At 41.6% G+C, this 20,837-nt stretch overlaps 1 protein-coding gene across 1 annotated transcript in view; it reads right to left on the reverse strand.

Moving 5' to 3' along the window:
• Positions 1-16,665, reverse strand: part of LOC116514737 (cysteine-rich protein 2-like) — a 56,704-nt gene extending 40,039 nt beyond the window's left edge. The window contains 1 exon segment of the mRNA XM_032226418.1: positions 16,533-16,665. Within this exon segment, the coding sequence (XP_032082309.1) occupies positions 16,533-16,575 (43 nt within the window). The 5' untranslated portion in view covers positions 16,576-16,665.
• Between the last annotated feature and the right edge of the window lie 4,172 nt (positions 16,666-20,837).

The following is a 20,837-nucleotide window of genomic DNA, read 5'->3' on the forward strand; positions in this document are numbered from 1 at the left end:
GATTTAAGCTAAGGTTTCCTTCTTTCCTTTAACATTTAACAGTTTCAAAGAAATCTAAGAGGAAGATGGATGAATCAAGCCTTGACTTAGAATGGGGACTTTTTTTCAAAATGCTTCACTCTGTCTAGTTATTTCCCTTTCAAAAGGATTTTTTTACAGAACAGAACAGGTACTTATAAATAGTTATGAAATATCATAACATAATGAAATTTGTGGGAATGGAGTGGGCTTGACAGCAATGAAAGAATATTTATGAATTGCCAATCAAAGGAAGAAATAGGGTTGGCTTGGTTATTTCAGAGACAAGACAGATCTTGAAACAGATAACCCAGATTCTAAACTTTAAAAAAGCTTCTACATACTCCACATAATTGATACTTCTATATATATATATATATTTTCTGTGTCCGGTTATTCAGATTAAAATTGCTTCCTATCCTATGAAGCAATCCCCATCAAGCTATTGTTCCATTATGAAGCAAATGTGAAAATATCAAAGATTAGAAATTGAGATATAACATCTATGTTTTTCTATTACCAAATAATTCTAAAAAGTAGGCTATGTTGTTCCAGAACAGATTTGTTTGGATGAGTTTGTTGATATGAATGTATGAAGAACTTTTAAAAAAATGAATAGAGGCATACAATTTTATAAAACATGTAAATGATCTGTTAATTATCACATGGTGAAATCCAAAAATTTTCCCTACCGATTCTGTGGGAGTGGCTTGGTGGGCGTGGCTTAGTCATGTGACTGGCATGGCCAACTTGTAAAATGTGAAATTTACTTAACAATGTTCTTGCTTAACAACCAAAATTTTGGGCTCAATTGTGGTCATAAGTTCTCTCTCTCTCCCCTTCTCTGTCTCTGATTTGTTTTCCTCTCTTTTCCCTCTCTCATTCTCTCCCTCCAGCTCTCTTTCATTTGTCTCCCCTTCTCTCTCTCTAATTTATTTCCCTCTCTTTTCCCCCCCTGTCATTCTCTCCCTCCAGCTCTTTCATTTCTCTCCCACCCTTCTTTCTCTCTGATTTGTTTCCCTATCTTTTCCCTCTCTCATTCTCTCCCTGCAGCTCTCTTTCATTTCTCTCTCTCCCCTTCTATGTCTCTGGTTTGTTTTCCTCTTTTCCCTTTCTCATTCTCTCCCTCCAGCTCTCTTTCATTTCTCTCTCTCTCCCCCTTCCTCAGGGCCGCAGTTCCCTTCGTGTTGGCTCAGGAAGGAGGGGAATGGGAAGCAGCAGCAGCAGCCATCCCCACATGCAGGGAGGAGAGCTCCAGTTCTCCTATGCAGCACAGGAGAGCCCTGCAGTGTAGGAGAGTTGGAGCTCTCTTCCATGCATCTGGCGGCGGTCTGGAAGGACAGGTGGTGCGCATGTGCGGAAGCCATGGGACATCTGCCTGGCACCTGCCCTCCCAGAGCACCACCACCACTGTTGCTGCCCCTCTCAGCCCCTGAGCAGCGGCTGCATCTCCACCAAGGGCCGCCAGCCCACTCGGGCTGGACGCCAACCCCGGAAGGCAAGTGGGTGTGTGGGAGCACCAGGAAGGCCGCGTGGAAGGCAGGCAAGCATGGCAGGGCTGCGGGGAAAGGAGTAGGCTGCTAGCTGCCTTCTACGCAGCCAGCTGGTCTTAACATGCTTGCCTGCCTTCCACGTGGCCCTCCAGTTGCCTGTCTTCGTAAACTGGCCACAAAGACACTGGGAAGGCTGCGTGGAAGGCATACAAGCATGGCAAGGCTGCGGGTCATGGGCAAGGAAGTTGGGGAGACAGGTTGGGATGGTGGAAAGCAGAGACTGGATGGGGTGGGGCCAGCCAGCAGTCGCTACCAGTTCAGCAACCCAGGCCAAATGTCTGCTACCGGTTCTCCCGAACTGGTAGGATTTCACCCCTGATATGTCAAGCCTTTCTTGTAAATATGCTTGAAGAATCTGCACTTGCCAGAAGGCACTTGTTCTGTGTGCTGCTAAAAACTGGCATACATGTCTACATGCAAACTGCATGTAGATTCTAGGTATCAGATTATATACAGAGAGTTAGTCTGATATATTGGCCAAATTTAGGGACCACCTGGTTGAGTCAGATCAGTGGTGAAATTCATTTTTTACTACCGATTCTGTGGGCATGGCTTGGTGGGCATTGTGTGGCTTGGTGGGCGTGGCAGGGGAAGGATACTGCAAAATCTCCATTCCCATCCCATTCCAGGGGAATGATACTGCAAAATCTCCATTCCCACCTTACTCTGGGGCCAGCCAGAAGTGGCATTTGCCGGTTCTCCAAACTACTCAAAATTTCCACTGCCCGTTCTCCAGAACCTGCTGGATTTCACCCCTGGGTCAGATCCAACCTATACCTTTGAATTTGATGATGCTATCTACTCAATCATGTCTGATTTTCAACAATTGTCTATACCAGCAATCTTCACATTGTCCAGTCTTGTGTGCCTTCTTTCAGTTGTTTTATATTATATTCTGGCTTGTATTGACTTTAATGGTGTAGACACTGTGTTTTTTCGTGGCCTCATTTCCTTTTACCACTGACATTTTCAAGCAAAATTGCCTTTTCCAGTGAATTTGATTCTATGACATTACTGAAATAAGTAAGGCAGAATCTTGTGACTTTGTCTTCCAGCAATACGTCTCATTTTTCAGTCCTTGCTTGTTTGCTATCCAAGGATAGCAAGGAGCTTTCTCAAACACTGCAACTTGAACAAGTTGTCAGTGCTGTCACCTTGCTTTGCCCCATCGCTGCTTTGCTGATGCCAGGCTGCCATGAACCCTTGCAGGGAGGGAGGTAAGACAAAAAAGCAAAACTACTTTGGGTGCCTACCAGAGACATCGGTTGACTAACCCCAAGGCCACAACCATGGGAATGGAATGCATACCATCTCTGAGCCTGTCAAACAGCAGAACTGTTACCAAAACAATTCGTTTGGATTCAGTTGGACACTACAGAGATAGTTGGGTGGGGGTGGACCTGGGCACAGGGAAAGTTTTTGGGCTCCAACCTCAGATTTGGCTTTTCCTAACTTGCAAACACTTGGCTTTAGTAAAAATACACCTTTCGCTACAAATACAGTCTATCAGGATTCCAAGTAACAAGCCCAACAAAAGAAGACTGCGAGGCTTGAATTTCCTCAAAGTTCCATTTGATTAGAGATGTCATATTGACACGTCTGAAAAAACTCAATTCTGAAAGCTTCTGGGTTTTCCCCACCCAAAAGAAATTCCCTGTCCCCACATGTCCATCACATGGTCCAATCAATCCAGCATCCCAACTGGAGATGCCTCCCAGTCATGCCACTCCAGGTGCCACTCCAGATGCAAGTTGAATGTCCTTGATGCTAAGAGAGAAAAAATGTTGTTATGGCTATATATCTCCACCACTCTGTGAAATCCCCCACTCCCAGTTGCCCACCGCACTGTGGCAGCCCTGAAGATCCAAAGAAAAAGATGGCCTACAGGGCTGACACAGTTGAATAGCAGTTAGACTTATATACTGCTTCATAGGGCTTTCAGCCCTCTCTAAGCGGTTTACAGAGTCAGCATATTGCCCCCAACAATCCGGGTCCTCATTTTACCCACCTCGGAAGGATGGAAGGCTGAGTCAACCCTGAGCCGGTGAGATTTGAACAGCCGAACTGCTGAACTGCAGTCAGCTGAAGTAGCCTGCAGTGCTGCATTTAACCACTGCGCCACCTCTCTTTCTTTCCAAATGACCAAGTTGGAACAAGTCTAATATTAAGCCAGATCTGCAGTAACAGTCTACTCACAGAGATCATGCAAGAGATTTCAGACCATGGAGGAGAGCAGGAGGACATGGAGACCTGGTAGGAGGCTGCTTCAAGACAGAGGGACAATGAGGAGTAACCCAGGCTAGAAGAATAAGCAGAGATCTCTCCTAGAAGCAAGCAGCTGACCAAATTCTTGGTGGTCAATCAGAGTAGGGAGACTGGAGGACTGGGATAAATCTCCTCCCAGAGTAACTGTAAGGCCCAGCCTCCTCTTCTTAATCAAGGAAGTAAAGACTCTTAAAACTTAACATTTCAAAAGGAACCTTTTATTGAAAAAGGAGTGACAGGTGGGTGAAGACAAAGCAGGATCTGGGGTCCTTACAATACAATAGGAATAAAGGAAATTAGAGTCCCTTCCCAACAGTCTGATGTGGATTCAGCCAATCCACAGGTGTGAAGATATTTTTGCAACAGATGCAACGGATGCTCTGGGAAAATAATAATACTTTCCCAGGGTCGTTTCCTGAGCCATGCAGTCCACATGTCCCTCCCTCCCCTCGCACTCCCTGAAAGGTGAGAAAATGCCAGGCCTCTGGACACCAGGTTAGAAGTTATAAAGCAATTAATTACATGGTACAGGATATATAGGAAAGAAAGATAGAAAAGTCTAAAGGAAGTATAAGGGTCCCCTCTTCCCCTGAAGAATGACCGATTCATGGATCTGACAGTAACTCTTAGCTGAGGGAGCTGTTTTCAAGCCCAACGTGCCACCAAGCCATATGAGGCCATGCTGGACAAACCAGACACCAATGCAGTGGCACTTGAACAGGCAAACAATTTTCTGATGGAGACCTTTGACAAGCTGACAGTTGAAAACCTCCCAGAGTGGCCAGACCCACCATTAGTGCAGCCCATCCAGCCGCTGTCTAACCAGCTCAGGCACTGACCCAAGCTGCTCTCACGGGGAGGGGATGATCACCATCCATTGGTGGTAGGAGTAAAATTTGACAGTTGACCTTCTTCCTCACCCAAGTGAGGAAATACATGAAAGAATATTGGTCAGACCTGCTAAATGTCTTGGCCAGAGTGCAGTGTGACACCATGGCCTTCGAGGGAGAGGCCGCAGAGTGGCTGGTGGCCCTCCATGATGATGATACTGTGGAATTGTGCCATTTTGACAGATTTACAGCTGCCTTGAGGAAGCAGTTTGAGGACCCACTTCCCAACTAGAAAGCCCAGATCAGGATCAGAAGCCTCAAGTAAAGAAAACAGTCCATCGCAGTCTACATTCAAGAGTTCCAAAACTTGGCCTGATCAAGTGCTTCCAAGAGGGATTGTCTAACAAAGTACTCTATACCTGCCTATCAAAGGGGGCACCCCAAACCTTCCAGGGTTGGTATGTTCTGGCAGATGAGGTAGAAATTGGCCTGGCCAGATACCATGTGTGTACCAACTGAAAACTGACAGTCTTTTTGGCCAGAAAAACTGGAGTCTTCAAAGCCAAACCCCAGTCTTTGCCACTGTGGCACTGAGTGAGAGTCATCAGGCTGCTGACTGCCTCATGGAAACCCGAGGGAACGGAAAGAGACCCTTCCAAGCCCAAAGAGATAACATTCAGAAGAATGGAGGTTGTAGAGTTCCCCTCTCTCACTGAGGGTGAAGGAACTCTGACCAAGGACCCCAAGACCAGAACAGAGAGCGACAGCAGAAGAGATAATAACCTGCCGATAAATCACACCATAATACCAGTAACTATCCAAGTAGAACTAATGATGACTTCCTTAGGGTGCAAAGCAGTGGTGGGATTCAAATTTTTTTACTACCAGTTCTGTATGCTTGGCTTGGTGGATGTGGCTTGGCTTGGTGGGAGTGGCAGCAGAAAGATACTGCAAAATCCCCATTCCCTTCCCATTCCCAGGGGAAGGACACTGTAAAATCTCCATTTCCACCCCGTTCCAGGCCAAGGATACTGTAAAATCTCCATTTCCACCGCACTCCAGGGCAAGGACAGAGGTGGGTTCCTCCCGGTACGGTATGGTACTGTAAAATAAGTAGTGAAAATCTGGCATATAGGACTGGAACGGTAGTAATGGTGGCTTGGCCACGCCCCAAACCTGTTCTACCATCAGAAGCTTTTTTTAAAAAGCCCTTTTTCCCTGCGGATTCAGGCAAGAGAAAAGAGGTTTTAAAAAGTAAAAGGAGGGGGGAGAGGGAGGAAACTCACTTTTCAGCCGAGATTCAGCAAAGGAGAAAAACAAATGCTATTGCTTTAAATCGGAACTTGGCATGCCTGGCTGTGAAATTCTGAGAGTTGCAGTCCACAAGTCTTAATGCTGCAAACTTTAAATTGAAACCTGCTTTAAATGGAAAAGCTGCTCAGAAGGAGGTTTGCAAACTGACATTCAGCAGTTTGTTTCTAGGTCAGCTGGATAAAAGATAATGATTCTTATATGGTTTTTGAAGTTTTGGGGTCTGTGCAATATGGGCTTTGTGTTTCTAAAAGGGTTTGGATTATTCCCTATTTGTGAATGGAGCCAAACTTTCTATAGGCCCATTATCTCATTATCTCTATCTGGCAAGAATGTGGAATGAGCTTTTCTGGGAGTAATATTTTATTTTGGGGGGGGGGGAGGCGGGTTGGTTGCTTCCCACAAAGGGAAGGGAGAAAGAAAGAAAGAAAGAAAGAAGCACAGCAATTTAGGGCTAGAAGGCTACTCAGAGGTCATCTAGTCTAACCCCTGTTGCAGCAGGCTTACATTGTCTGGATTATTTTGGTGCCTCTAACAGAGAGGAAAATTGCTATTAAGGACAAGGCTGCCATGCAGAGGAAGGCAGAGATAATCCTTGACTTATGACTACAATTGAGCCCAAAATTTTGGTTGCTAAGCAAGAGCATTGTTAAATGACCTTCACCACATTTTACACAATCCATGGCATCTCCTGGTGAGTGACATCACGTTGGTCATGCCCACCCAGTCACATGACTGCCAAGCCACGCCCACAAAATAGGTCACGCCCACAAAATAGGTAGTAATATTTTTTGAAACCCACCCCTGGTGCTCAGAGTTTTCAATGAAGATGGCAATAGAGGAAGTGTAACAGTTGTCATCTGACTTGTTTCCACAGTATTCTGTTCGTTTGAAGAAAAAATGTTAACCAAAATAGCACCCTTAAAATGATTTTTTTTTAATTAAATGTTTTTTAGTTTTAGTTTAAAACTGGTACAACATCTTTCTTAATATATCAATCAATTACAAATAATACAAAAAAAGACAAAAACAACAATCAGAAAAACAAAACAAAACACAGGTGTCTATTATGAAAAAATAAGAAGTATATCAACTGGTTACAACATGTTTTGGTGCTTCTCTTCCGTTGACTCCTATTAATTCAAATATCTTAACTCGAATATTTACCATATCAACATCATTATACCTCCGGTTTTAAATATTGTAGTTATTTAAACATCCTTCATCCTTAGTTATGCTAAGGAATTAGTCCATAACACATGCTGGCAGTTCATTTACTTATTTATAAAATCCTCTATTATCATCAAATCCTCATATTCTATTTTAACTAAACATCCATAATATTCAATTATATCATATATCTTAACATCTTCCAAATATTGATTAACATTTAATTATATGGATTTTATTTAGTTTTTTAATAATGCTAATTATTATAGTTAATACTCTTTATGTATGACCTAAAGGTATTTTCTCATATCCAATTGTTAGTTATCGTATCAACTCCACATTATATACATTACTATCAATATCAATTATTATTCAGCAATATCTGTTACACAAAAAAGCAATTAGGTTTAGCTAGTTTTCAGTTGTATTCATCAATCTATCAACCAATTCCAAATTATATATATTGCTATCTATATCAGTCATTATTCAGCTATATCTATTACAAATTGAAGTAATCCGATCTAGATTCTGTTTTAGCTAAAGATCCATAATATTCAATTATATCATATATCATAACATTTTCCAGTATTGGTTAATATTTGATTGTATGGATTTTACTTAGTTTTTTAACAGTGCTAATTATTATAGTTAATACTCTTTATATATAATCTAAAGGCATTTTCTCATATCCAATTGTTAGTTATCATATCAACTCCACATTATATACATTGCTATCAATAACAATTATTATTCAGCAATATTTGTTACTCAAAAAGAAAACAGTTAGGTTTAACTAGTTTTCAATTGTATTCATCAATCTATCAGCCAGATCCAAATTATATATATTGCTATCCATATCAGTCATTATTCAGCTTTATCTATTATAAATTAAAGTAATCCGATCTAGCTGATTTTAAATTGTATTGCATCTGTCAGCCTGTGTCCCTCCAACAGCAAAATTTCCTCCGTCCAGTAGCCATTCGTTGGATCCATTTACCAAATGTTTCCATCAGCAAGTCCAAACAAAAATATTTCGGCACCTTTAGATTCTGAATGTCGGTGATGAAATAATAAAGTTGTCCTAAGCTTATAAAGCTTCCCAATTTAACTTTAATTCTCAAGGGTGGATTCTCCATTCCTTCTGCAGACTGTCTCTTTAAATGAATCTTCTTTATAGCTTCCCCCTCCCTTTCTTCCTCTGAGATAGACCAGACACCATTTCTCACATTTTCCATTTGTGTTTCAGGAACATTTAAGCATTCAACGATCTCAGTTTTAACTTCATATTTTAGAATCAATTGATCCAATTTCCTTTCCAGTCTTTGGTAAGAATGAAAAAGTCCTCTACACGCAGAGAAAAGAGTCTGAAATGAGATCTTAGAGGTATCTTGGGACGCCATGATGTGTCGTAATTAAAATAGGGGCTCTCTTTTTTTCCCCACAGGCTTCAAAGCACTTTTAACTTTTTTTTTTTTTTTTAGTCTCTTACCGGCTGTCAATCTTATCTAGTTGTAGACAGAACTAGATAGTAAAGTAATAAAAATGTCGAGTCGTGACGGGCTAATTAGTAGGAGATAAGTTTTACAATCCACTTAGGGAGATTCAGAGGGGGGAGGGTGTCGCAGAGTTTCTTGAAGCATTTAAGAAGTAAAGTAACCACCAGTCATAAATCCATTAAAAAAGCTAATTCGCCGCTAGATCTTCTTGTTGTTTGGTTTTCAATTAGCTTAATTTTTAACACGAACAGTTTCTCTTAGGTAATAAAATCAGCTTACCAGATGACATCACTTCTTCCATTCTTAGGGGCAACTGCAGTTTCAGTTAGCACGCAGCTAATCCAAAAAGGAATTGGCACGGGGAGTTAATACCCTCCCCCAGAGATTTGCGAATATCTCTGGGGTCCTGGGTCCCTCCCCACCTTCACTGTCGTCTTCGGGACAGCTAGAGTTCAAAGAACCCGTCCAAAAATCCTTTGGTATAGAGGAATTTCAGGAGTAGCCTAAAACTCCATCTTCTCACTGCTAAGCCCCGCCTTCTTCTCACCCTTAAAATGATTTTGAAAAGGTATCTTAAGAAACATTCAATTGTACTGCGTAGCAGAATCTATACACCAAATAACTTTTAAAAAATGAATTTAATATAAAAATGGCTAATTTTCTTTGCATTCCTCATGATATGAAAGCTACAAACTGGAGATGAAGCTCTGTTGAGCATTGGGACACACATCTCTCTTTCCTTGAGCAAGATGATAGGAACCCCAAACTGCCTGATTCCAGGTTTTGTTTGCCTTTATGCTGAGACAGTACATATCCCAGAAACTACGTAAATAAAAACATTTAAAATAAGATGAAATTGTATCCAAAAATACTGATTTGATTTGTTTTCAATATAATAATCAAAATCCAATAAATAATGGAATGTGAATTGGCCTCATACAGTATGTGTAACGACAGTTGATAACCTCAGTCCAAAATGTGTTCTTCTGCTGCATATGGACAAACAGCCCATTCCTTGTACAATGTTGTTATATTTGAAGAAGGCCAATAACTGCTCAAAGATTCTGCATAATTTATGCAGAATTTCAATTTGACTTTTATATTTTCTGTAGATATTTTTCTACAGGAATGATTCCAAAAGCACTCATAGAGGGAAATGCTATGAATATACTAATTTTATGCTCAAGAATATTCTCAGAATGAAACAATGTAGAAATATTTCATAATAAACTTAACCACTCCTGTAAATAACTTTAAAGAACAACAAAAACCCTATCTTCATTAATATAGCCATTTGAAAATGGTGAAAATGAAACAAGCATATTGGGTTGCACACAATTCAGTTACAGGAAGGGTTTGGAAAATTGAGTATTGTGTTGTCACATTTATCAAACTCAAATAATTCCAGGAAGGAAAAAGAATTTGTGCATAACAGATGATCAAAATAGAATTGATGTTTAGCTGAATGTAAAAAAGCAATGTTCTACTATTGAAAAAAAAATGGTGAACAGAGATTGTTTTCCTAGGTTCTGGATAAGCAACATTCCTTTGATAGGAGCAGGAAAAAGAATAGTGGTTTAAAATAAATATTTGGCTGCTTATTCAATCCTACCACTAGCTTAATCAACAAAGAATCCATGAAAGTTAAGACCAGTGTTTCTCAAACATTCTTCAACTATGAACTTAGCGTTTGAAATATAAAGACATTAGAGAATCCATTTAAATACCAAATTGCATATTTTCATCTTGATGTTTTCATCTTGAAGAGCATGGGGTAGATTTTTCAGTAAAAAAATCTTACTTTTCACTAGCCCTTCGTTTCATTTTTAAAACTCATCTAACAACTAATAACTCAGAGAATAAACTAGTCAAGATTGTTATTCATTAGAAATCTCTAATTACTAAGGGACATTTAGATGGCCAGTCTAATGAAATCTGTTTTAGATACTCTTTCTTCATATCTTCTATTCCTTTTTATTCACATATGCAACATCACAGTTCTACTCATATTTGGAACCCCCTCCCCAGATTAAAATATTCTTTATTCTTAATATTAAAAAGAGGCAAGATAGAATATTTCCCCTAAAAGAGAAGAGGAGAAAAAAATCTTAACAAAGGCAGCCCCAGTAGCAACCCCAGTTTTCCTGCTATAGGAAAAGAGCCTCAAGCAGAAGCTTGAAGACAACTTTGTTTCCAAAAAGTAGAGAAAGGAACAAGGGTATCAGCCATATTGGACTTAATTGTCACTAACAGATGAAATGATATAAGATGTTGAAGCTGTAGAACCTTGGAGGAGGAATGATCATGGAATATTGGAATTCAACATCATGCAAGCACAAGCAATAGAACAGTCAAACTAGAGAGTTTGGGAAGGATTCCATGGATAAGAATCCTCAAGGGGAAAACAACTCAAGAAGCTGGGGAAATTTTGAAAAGTGAGATTATAAAAGCCCAGTCTAGCACAAAACCAATGAAGAAGAAAAATAATTGCTCTCAAAAGAAACCAGCATGGCTACATAAAGAACTCTCTGATAAATTGAAAGACAAAAAGGAGAAGTATAAAAAGAGGAGCACATAACTAAGGTAGAATATCAGCAAATAGCCCGACCCTGCAAAGATGAAGTGAGGAAAGCTAAGGCTCATAATGAACTAAGGCTTGAGACAAAAGTAAAAAAAATAACAAAAAAGAGCATTTTTCAACATGTTAAAAACAAGAAAAAAGTCAAGGGCGCCATTGGTCCATTGGTGGGAGAAAGTGGCAAGAAGGTGACAAGCAACAGGTAGAAAGCAGATTTAACTCATGTTTTGCATCTGTCTTTACACAAAGGGAAAAAACAGCCCAATCTATCAAAAATAGTACTTCAAAAAACAAGATTAGGAACACAAGTTAAAATAGGGAAGAAAATGGTAAGTGAGCACCTGTCCACCCTAGACAAGTTCAAATCACCAGGACCAGATGGATTATACCCAGTGGTGAGATTCAAACATTTTTACTACCAGTTTTGTGGTTGTGGCTTTGTGGGCGTGGCATGGATTTATGGGTGTGGCTTTGTGGGCATGGCAGGGGAAGAATACTGCAAAATCCCCATTCCCTCCCCACCCCACTAACCTGCTTTCCAGCTCTGTTCTCCTGCTCAGGGCAACAAAAGAAGATCAGCTGGGAGGCAGCAGGGGCAGGACCAGCCTATTTGCCAGTTCTCTTGAAATACTCAAAATTTCCGCTACCAGAACCTGTAAGAACTGGCTGAATACCACCTCTGATTATTCTCCAAGGTATTGGTATTTGTATTTTATTATTTGTATGCCGCCCTTCTCCGGGAGGACTCAGGGCGGCGAACAATTCAAAGGGGGAAAAAAGGGGGAACATAAAAAACAAAATACAAATAATAAAAGTCGACAACAATCGCACAACCATACATGTCGAGAGGGGAGGGAACTCATCACCCCCAGGCCTGCCGGCAAAGCCAGGTTTTGACGGCTTTTCGGAAGGCCTGGAGAGAGGTGAGGGTCCGAATCCCTGCGGGGAGTTCATTCCAGAGGGCCGGAGCTACCACAGAGAAGGCCCTCCCCCTGGTAATAGCCAGGTGGCATTGGCTGGTAGATGGCACCCGGAGGAGGCCAACCCTGTGAGATCTAATGGGTCTGTGGGAGGTAATTGGCAGCAGGCGGTCTCTCAAGTACCCAGATCCAATACCATGAAGGGCTTTATAAGTTACAACTAGCACCTTGAAGCGTATCCGGAGACTGATCGGTAACCAGTGCAGCTCGCGGAGGATAGGTGTAACATGGGCGTACTGAGGTGCACCCCCACGATCGCTCGCGCGGCTGCGTTCTGGACGAGTTGAAGTCTCCGAATACTCTTCAAGGGCTGCCCCATGTAAGGTTCTGAAGAAACTAGCAGATGTGATCTCAGAACCATTGAACAATATATTTCAAAGATCATGGAGTATCAGGAAACTGCCAGAGGACTGAAAAAGAGCTTCAAAAAAAGGAGGGGGGAAATAGATCCAGGAAACTACAGACCTATCAGCCTGACCTCAATACCAGGGAAGATTCTTGAAAAGACAATCAAGCAATGAACCAGAAGCAAACAATGTAATAACCAAAAGCCAACATTGGTTTGTCAAAAACAGATCATGCCAAAAAAACTTATTGCATTCTTTGACAAAGTGACAATATTAGTAAACTAGAGACATGGTGTCGATATAATTTACTTGGACTTCAGTAAGGTATTTGATAAAGTAGACCATGACCTACTTGGTAAGATAGAAAAATGTGGATTAGACAGCATCATCGCCAGATGGATTCGTAACTGCCTGACCAACCACCACTCAATGTGTAGTCCTCAATAGAACTGCCTCTACATGTAGGGATGTATGCAGTGGGGTACTCCAAGGCTCTGTTTTAAACCCAGTACTCTTCAACATTTTTATCAATGATTTGGGTGAGGGGATAGATGGGGAACTCATCAAATTTGCAGACGACACCAAGCTAGTAGGAATAGCCAACACCCCAGAAGATAGGCTTAAGATACAGAAGGATCTTGACAGACTTGAACATTGGGCGCTATCTAACAAAATGGAATTCAATGGTGAAAAAAGTAAGATTCTACATTTAGGCAAGAAAAACAAAACACATAGGTACAGTATATGTGGTAACTCGCTCAATAGTAGTAACTGTGAGATGGATCTTGGCGTCCTAGTGGGCAATCATTTAAATATGAGCCAGCAGTGTGCTGCAGCTGCCAAAAAAGCCAACACTGTTCTAGGCTGCATAAACATAGGGATAGAATCAAGATCACATGAAGTGTTAATACCATTTTATAATGCCTTGGTAAGGCCACACTTGGAATACTGCATCCAGTTTTGATCACCACAATGTAAAAAATATGTGGAGACTCTAGAAAGAGTGCAGAGAAAAGCAACAAAAATGATTAGAGGATTGGAGGCTAAAACATACAAAGAACGGTTGCTGGAATTGGGTATGTCTAGTTTAATGAAAAGCAGGACTAGGGGTGACATGATAGCAGTGTTCCAACATCTCAGGGGCTGCCACAAAGAAGAGGGAATCAAGCTACGGTATTCTCCAAAGCACCTAAGGACAGGACAAGAAGCAATGGATGAAGTTTTAAAGAGGGGATTTGGTAACTATTTGTCTGAAATGCTATAGGCCAGGTTTCTTGCCAAAGCAGGGGCTTGAACTAGAAGACCTCCAAGGTCCCTTCCAACTCTGTCATTCTATTCTATTCTATTGAAGAGGCTAGTCTTTAGGAATGAAGAACTTGTATTCATTCAGAAAGACTGGGCCAATCTATTCATAAGCAAAGAGCAGCTAGAAATCCTAAATAAGCAATAGGCCAAACTGACACAATTAGCTCAGACAAACATCTAGCATTTTCCCTTTTGCCTGTAGAACCAGCCATGACCCCCTACACGACTCCATAGGAATTTGGCAACAGACGTTAAAATATTAAAGGACATATTCTTACACAGACATCTCAATCACAAAGCCCCAAAGAATGTATAAAAAACTACCTACTCTCAACCTCATTTTGTCAACCACTCCAAAAACATGCTGCTGTCATTGAAGTTTTTGGCTACCAAATAAATGGAGACCTTCTTTCCTGCAGCTTCCCTCTACTTTATTTCAGCAACTTTGATTGGATCTGATTTTTCTTCCAATAGTAACTGCACTTGAGACTACATTATTGTCAATTTTAGTACTGCATCAATCAATCAATTATCAGCCATTTATTCCTTTCTGCAATGTAGATTGGCAGGAAATGCAGAGAGAGGTCTGAAGTGGCCCAGCAGGGTAGAAAACATGGTTTAAGAATAAATTTGATAATCTTTCACAAATATATTGCTGTAACATATGACCACATATTTGAAGGCTCTGAAAATCACAAAGAACAAAGATTGTCAAGTCCTAAATAACCAATATAAATGTGAATTAAATTCAGTAAGAGACAAAAAAATAATGAGCCCGTAAAATGCTGGCCACAGTTCAACACATAATTATGGTCATTAATCTGTACTACTGTCAGAGTTCCTTATTTTCTAATATATAAACACTAGAGAATATGATCTTTTACAACATTTCCATACTTTCATGTCATGTACAGAATGTCTTGTTCACTATAGGAGTTCCAAATTTTCAGTGCTTTTCCTACCTGCTTTTGGCAATTAGGGCTTTAATAAAGGATATTTATAAACCATTCTGAGAACACTTTTGGTCTTTAAGGATAACATATATTTTGCAATAATAGAAAATATCTATTTGACTTAAACATGTATGTTTCTCATCTTCTCACATAGAAGCTGCTTCCAACAAAAAGAATGGGAACAGACCAGTTACAGATACTTTTGTAAAGGTGCAACAAGATGACCAACTATTGTCTTACAGAGACACCTGTACTTGCACAGAATTTGTTTTCTGCCTTTGTTATTTTTACAAACAATTCAAGGCAGCAAACACATCCAACACACCTTCCTCCTCCTGTTTTCCCCACAACAACAGGTGAGTTGAGCTGAGAGAGTGACTATTCTGAGGTTACCCAACCCAGTTGATTTTCATGGCCAAGACGGGATTTGAACTCATGGTCTCTTCATTCAAGCCATGCCTTAACTCCTAGACCAAACTGATGTCATGCTTAAATTGACAATTTCCTTCCAACCAATGCACCCTCAAATATTTAAGGTCATATAGGAAAGCAAAGCTCTGTTCCAATAGATATTTGTTGGGCTGGGTAGGTCCTGCTAGTGAAGCAGCTTTCCGTTAAAATGCCTTATTTTAAACAAGAACAGAGACTAATCAGATGTGCTACTAACACAACAGCAACATCAGCCTCAGTGAGAAAAATAGTAATGTACTCTGAATATGAGACAGAACTGATTGAGATAGAAGTTTTTCTTCTTGAAAAGTAGTTATCAGGCTCTGGAATTAATATGGAAAGGAGGGGATTTTTTTAAACCTAAAAAAAAAAAAAATATTTTCAGTATGCGTGGGGCAGAACTTCTGGAGCTCTCTGTTCTGTTTGCAACATCTACCAGCCATACATTTTAAAGAAATTTCCAAGTAGAGTATTTTAATGATATATTTCTCTGTTTATCTGTAACTTTTGAGATTTAGAATTATATTGGTTATGAAAATGGAGATTCTATTTTTTACCATGGCTGAAGCTGACATGGACACCACAGAAATGCAGCAATAGCTTTGGGTGTGGTTGAGATAGAATAAATGGGAATGGCTGAAGAGGGGAATTTGAACCACTCCTAAAATCTTGGAAGAAGCAGCTAGAGAGACAGAGGAACTGTTTGATTTTTAAGAAAAAAAAATGATGTTTTCTTGCTTCCTCTGCAAATTAAAAACTTTTAATCTTAATCCACAAGGATTTAGGAAAATCATAGTGCACTTCCATAGGGAGATCTGTTCTTGTTTTAAGAGCATCTCAGTCATCAACTTGAAAATATCTCAAAGTGAGGAGTGATGATAGATAACAAAGGGAATTGAGATATCACTTACACTGGCTGGTGTTGGGGGTCTCACAGCAAAGTGTATTCTTTTTTTCCCATATAATCAATAACAATTATTTCAGAGATGCACTTTTGAGAGGGGAAAGAAACTGAGCTAAAAAACTCCCTGGAAAGGAGGCTGACACTCCTTCCAGCCCTCCCAACATAGTTTGGGTGTTCCCAGAAGGCAGTTTCTCAGCCAGGGCAGAGAACCGGAATGTGTTGTTGAAAAACAGAGCCAAGCACCACTATTAACTGGTATAAAGCACTCAAATCTCTAAATTGCAGGATTTAGAAAACACTAATACAGGAGAGACAGAAAGAGATACACGCTCCGAGGAATACAATAATGCAAAGAAGGAGAAAAAGACTCACCGAAGTAGACAGTCTTGTCGCACTTGGGGCACTTGGATGCCATGATGGATAATGAAAATCTAAACGCGAGCTTTTTCTCTGCCTGTCAGCCCCCCACTAACATGCTTCTTCTCTCATCCACCCACGCCGGCTGGAACACGCCTTAGTCGCACGTCCATTGGCTCCGCTCTCCAGCCAAGGGAGGAGGGATGTAGATAGAGTCGACACTGGGTGGAGCTATTGGTTCCCCCCATCTCCTCTTTATTGACGAAAGAGCAAAAATAGAGCAATGGGATATCTTCCTGTTGTATCCTTTCAAGCATGCAGAAAGGCAGCTTCCGGCGACTGGGAAAATGAACTCTGCTTTGCTTCTAGTCCTTAGGTTGGTTGCTGTCTGCTGCCTCAGTGGTAGTGCAATGATAATGCCCACCATCAGAAAGAAGGCTGCACACTAAGAAGCAGCTTCTTCTCCTTTTAGTCAGTGCTCTCAAATAGCGTGGTGGGGAGACCTGGGCCTAGAAAGGTTATACCGTATGAACAGGTATCTAAACAGACGTTTAGATACCTATTCTTATTCATTCTACACAGATAAGGCAAGAGTCAGCTGCTAAAATCAAAAGCTGCAGTATCCACATTGAAAACAGTTACAAGACAGTAATGTGAAGTTAACTGAAGCAGGTGAGTTGGAGACCAGGATACTGTTGTCAAACTAAGGTCATAGCAAGTCAAAGTTGCCTATCTTCTATGCCACTCTCAGCCATTGTTGAAGCAGTTCCAGTCCAGATTCCAGTGGTTTGCAATTATTGACTGTTCTTGTGCTTCTCACCTGTGCACAGAAAATGCAAGCCTTGTTGACTGATGGCTTGTTGACTGATACCTGCCTTGCTTTTTGGGATTGTTTTCTCCTCCCTAGTTCCCTTTCTTTTCTTACTTTCCGAAATGCTTGCACACAGAATAACCACCCGCCTCACGTTTCCTGAGTTCCTTTCTTTCTTTTTTTTCTTCCTTATTAAAGCATCTTTGTTTTGAGACTATGACAAATAAAGCCAAGGGAATGCTTGGGTCAATAGAAACATTGTAGGTTCAAAGACATAATGGATCACTGATAGGCTTCTACAAAATGTTTTTGAACATGATTTGTACTTTGTTTATTTTATCAGTATGGTTGGTGTCACTGAGTCACTTGCTACTCATGTAGATGGGGTGAACTAGTATATTGGGTACTCAACAGAACTCCCTAGATTCCAGTACTTGGTATTCAGTATTCTTATTGCACACAAAGATGCTCACTTTCCCCCATCTCACTTTATCATGACCAACCTCATACAGGAGAATGGAATCCCATCCACAGAGGTTTAGCCACATTTTGATCAAAGCTTTCCTGTTGTGCTTTGGATGCCTGCTATCTATAAAGAGAAATCCACACTGCAGACCTAATATTGTGTCAGAGTCCATATGTTTGTGTTAATTTGCTGCTATTTTTTTAACCTCAGCTGCTGATTTGCATGCTTACCATATTTTTCGGAGTATAAAACGCACCTTAATTTTGGGGGAGGAAATCAGGAAAAAAACCTTTCTGCCTCTTTCCCAGCAGCATCCACCTGGCAGCTGGTTCTTAGAGCCCACACCTGTAAGTGTCACTGTCAGCGACCATGGTTTCGCTCTCACTCTCCCGGATAACAGCTGACAGGAGAGGAGAGGCAGTGCGCCGGGCGAAGTTTCACCACCACCTCCCTAGCAAGCGAGGGGAGGGTCCAGCAGCGCTCGGGGCACTTCTTTGCCACTGGCAGGGATGCCAGGCACCCCATCCCCTGCCCCACCTGCCACCCCCAAATTGTGCCCCAGCACAAAATGCACATTTTAATAGAGCCACGACGCCAGTTTCTTTTGCTGCCTGCGCACTCCGGGTTGCCAGCAGCCAAGCCGGTAATCGGCCGGCTGCCTCTAATCTGCCTGCCTGGCTCCTGCGCCTTTGCCTGACTGTGCCGCCCTCTCCCTTTTCTCCCTGCCTCCCCCAGCCGACGGTGCTGGCCAGGAGAAAACAGGCGGCGAGTTTGTAGAGGAGGAGGAGGGCGCGTGGCTCTATAGTGTACACTGGGGAACTGGGAAGGAAAGCATTTTCAGGTGGCAGCGCGTGCTGGAACTGCCTGCCACCTGAAACACGATGCACTTGTTTGACCTCTGCACGTGCCCTTTTTGTAATTGGGCAGTGGACCCTACAGCCCAAAAATGCTTTCATTGAAAAGGCTTTCATCGCAGTTCCCTAGGCAGCTTCAGGAATTAGGCGCCATGTGAAAGTGAAGATCCCCACCGCATGGAACACCGTGAAAATGCGACATGTGGAGCAGGTGGGTGGAGCTACATTCAGAGTGTAAGACGCACCCAGATTATCACCCTCTTTTGGGGGGTAAAAAGGTGTGCCTTATACTCCAAAAAATACGGTATATTGTTCTATATTTTTGCATAATTTTTAATTGTTATTAGTTTCCAGAGTCATGAATTTGAGATTGACAGCCAAATGAATGAATAAATTGTTCCACAGATCTCCACTTACACAGCTGTACACAGATGCTTGGCATTTGTCATCCCCACAGTTTGCATTCAGTCAATTGTAATTTTGTGAGTGGAAATCTGATCATTCTGGTAATGGCAGGTGGGGGTGGGGTTCACCTCCCCTCAGGTGTGCCTTAGTTTCTGCATAGCTGGATAACAATGATGTAAACAGCCAATATGGTGGCAACCAAGAGAAATGTCTGCTATGCACCACTCTACAAAGTATGGAAGGAGGATTATTAGCATGAATTGGCATGCATGCTCATAGATGCCATTCTGCCATGGTAGAACCATCATCTTTTCCCAGTCATTACCTCTGCAGATTTGTAGGCCAAAGTTATGGCAGAAATGCCAGTGGGGGTTATCTTTTATCCTGTGCAGAGCCTTTATAGGATGTCAATGGAGATTCAGTCATTCAGGTCAAAGTAGTCTCAAAGGTGCTTTTTCAAAAAGGCACCTTGACTGTTTTTTTTTTTTTTTTGAGGAGGAGGAAGAAGATAGTTTGCATCTCATCCAAAAAGCATCATCAGCTGAATGGTGGCGGGATGGAAGGATAGGTTTTGACAGGATGGTGGAAGAGTTAGAGGGGAGGATGGAAGGGTTAGAGGGTGGATGGAAGGATTGTAAGCGAAGGGCACTTGATTGGAGGGTACTTGTACTTGCTAGCGTAGCTCCACTCATGCAAGTGGTGGGCCCTTGCAATCGCCCAAAGCTCCACTCATGTGACCAAAGGGCACTTGTGCTCACATCCGATGCTCCATTCATGTGAATAAAGCTTCGTGCATGAACATCCTCCACTTGCATGAGTGGAGCTTTGTACGAGTGCAAGGGCCTATCACTCGCACAAGTGGAGCTTCATGCATGTAGGTGTGTGGTTGCCCATAGCTTGCATGGCCCTGTTGCAAACCGGCCACAGCCACTACTGGACTGTAATGGGTTGGGGATCCCTGCTCTAGCACAGTATGATCTTACTCAGGTACTTCTAGGATATCCTGTGCACTTGTCCTTGACCAGACTTTGGGATGAGCTAGGGATGGGCTTTGGCTGACCACAGCAAGGTGATACATCATACTTTAACTTTCTAGCCTGCTTGCCTGTCTACCCACAGCAAAAAAAAGCCAGAGATGCAATTTGATGATGTGTGATATGTGCAATGGTGGGATTGGTCAAGCACTGGTTGTAGATATTGAAGAAATGCCAATGCACATGACTATGGCCACCAATATTATTTTTTTCTTTTCCATCCTCACATACCTGGGTTGCTCTTTTTTGTTGTTTTGGACTACTTACTGCTTCCTGTTTCTGTACTCTGTAGATCCCAATTAGAAGTGTCTGAAGCCAACCTTACAGATGTTTATAGATGGAAGGCAGTTGTTTCAGCACCTTACACTCACAGCCATATGTTCTTATCTGTTTGGCCTCTAGCCAACAAGATGCAGTTTAGTGTTGACAAAAATAAGGTCCTGCAGTTAAGCAATAAAAACCAAATGCACAGGTATCAACAGTGGTGGGTTCCTATCGCTGCCATCTTGTTTTTTCTTCTGCCCATGCGCAGAACAATTTTTATTGCACTGTGCATGTGTGCATGGCATGCATCAAGCGCACATGTGCGCGGCATGCCCACAAACAAACTAGCAGTAGTGACCGCTGGAACTCACCCCTGGGTATCAAGTAGATGGCATCTGGCTCAACAGTAGTAACTGAGACTAGATAAGATAGGAAAGCAATGAAAGCTCTAGAGTGAGGGAGCTGCCCAAAGGGTTTGGGAATTTG

Source organism: Thamnophis elegans, chromosome 11 (genome assembly GCF_009769535.1).
Source record: "Thamnophis elegans isolate rThaEle1 chromosome 11, rThaEle1.pri, whole genome shotgun sequence".
Classification (NCBI taxonomy): domain Eukaryota; kingdom Metazoa; phylum Chordata; class Lepidosauria; order Squamata; family Colubridae; genus Thamnophis; species Thamnophis elegans.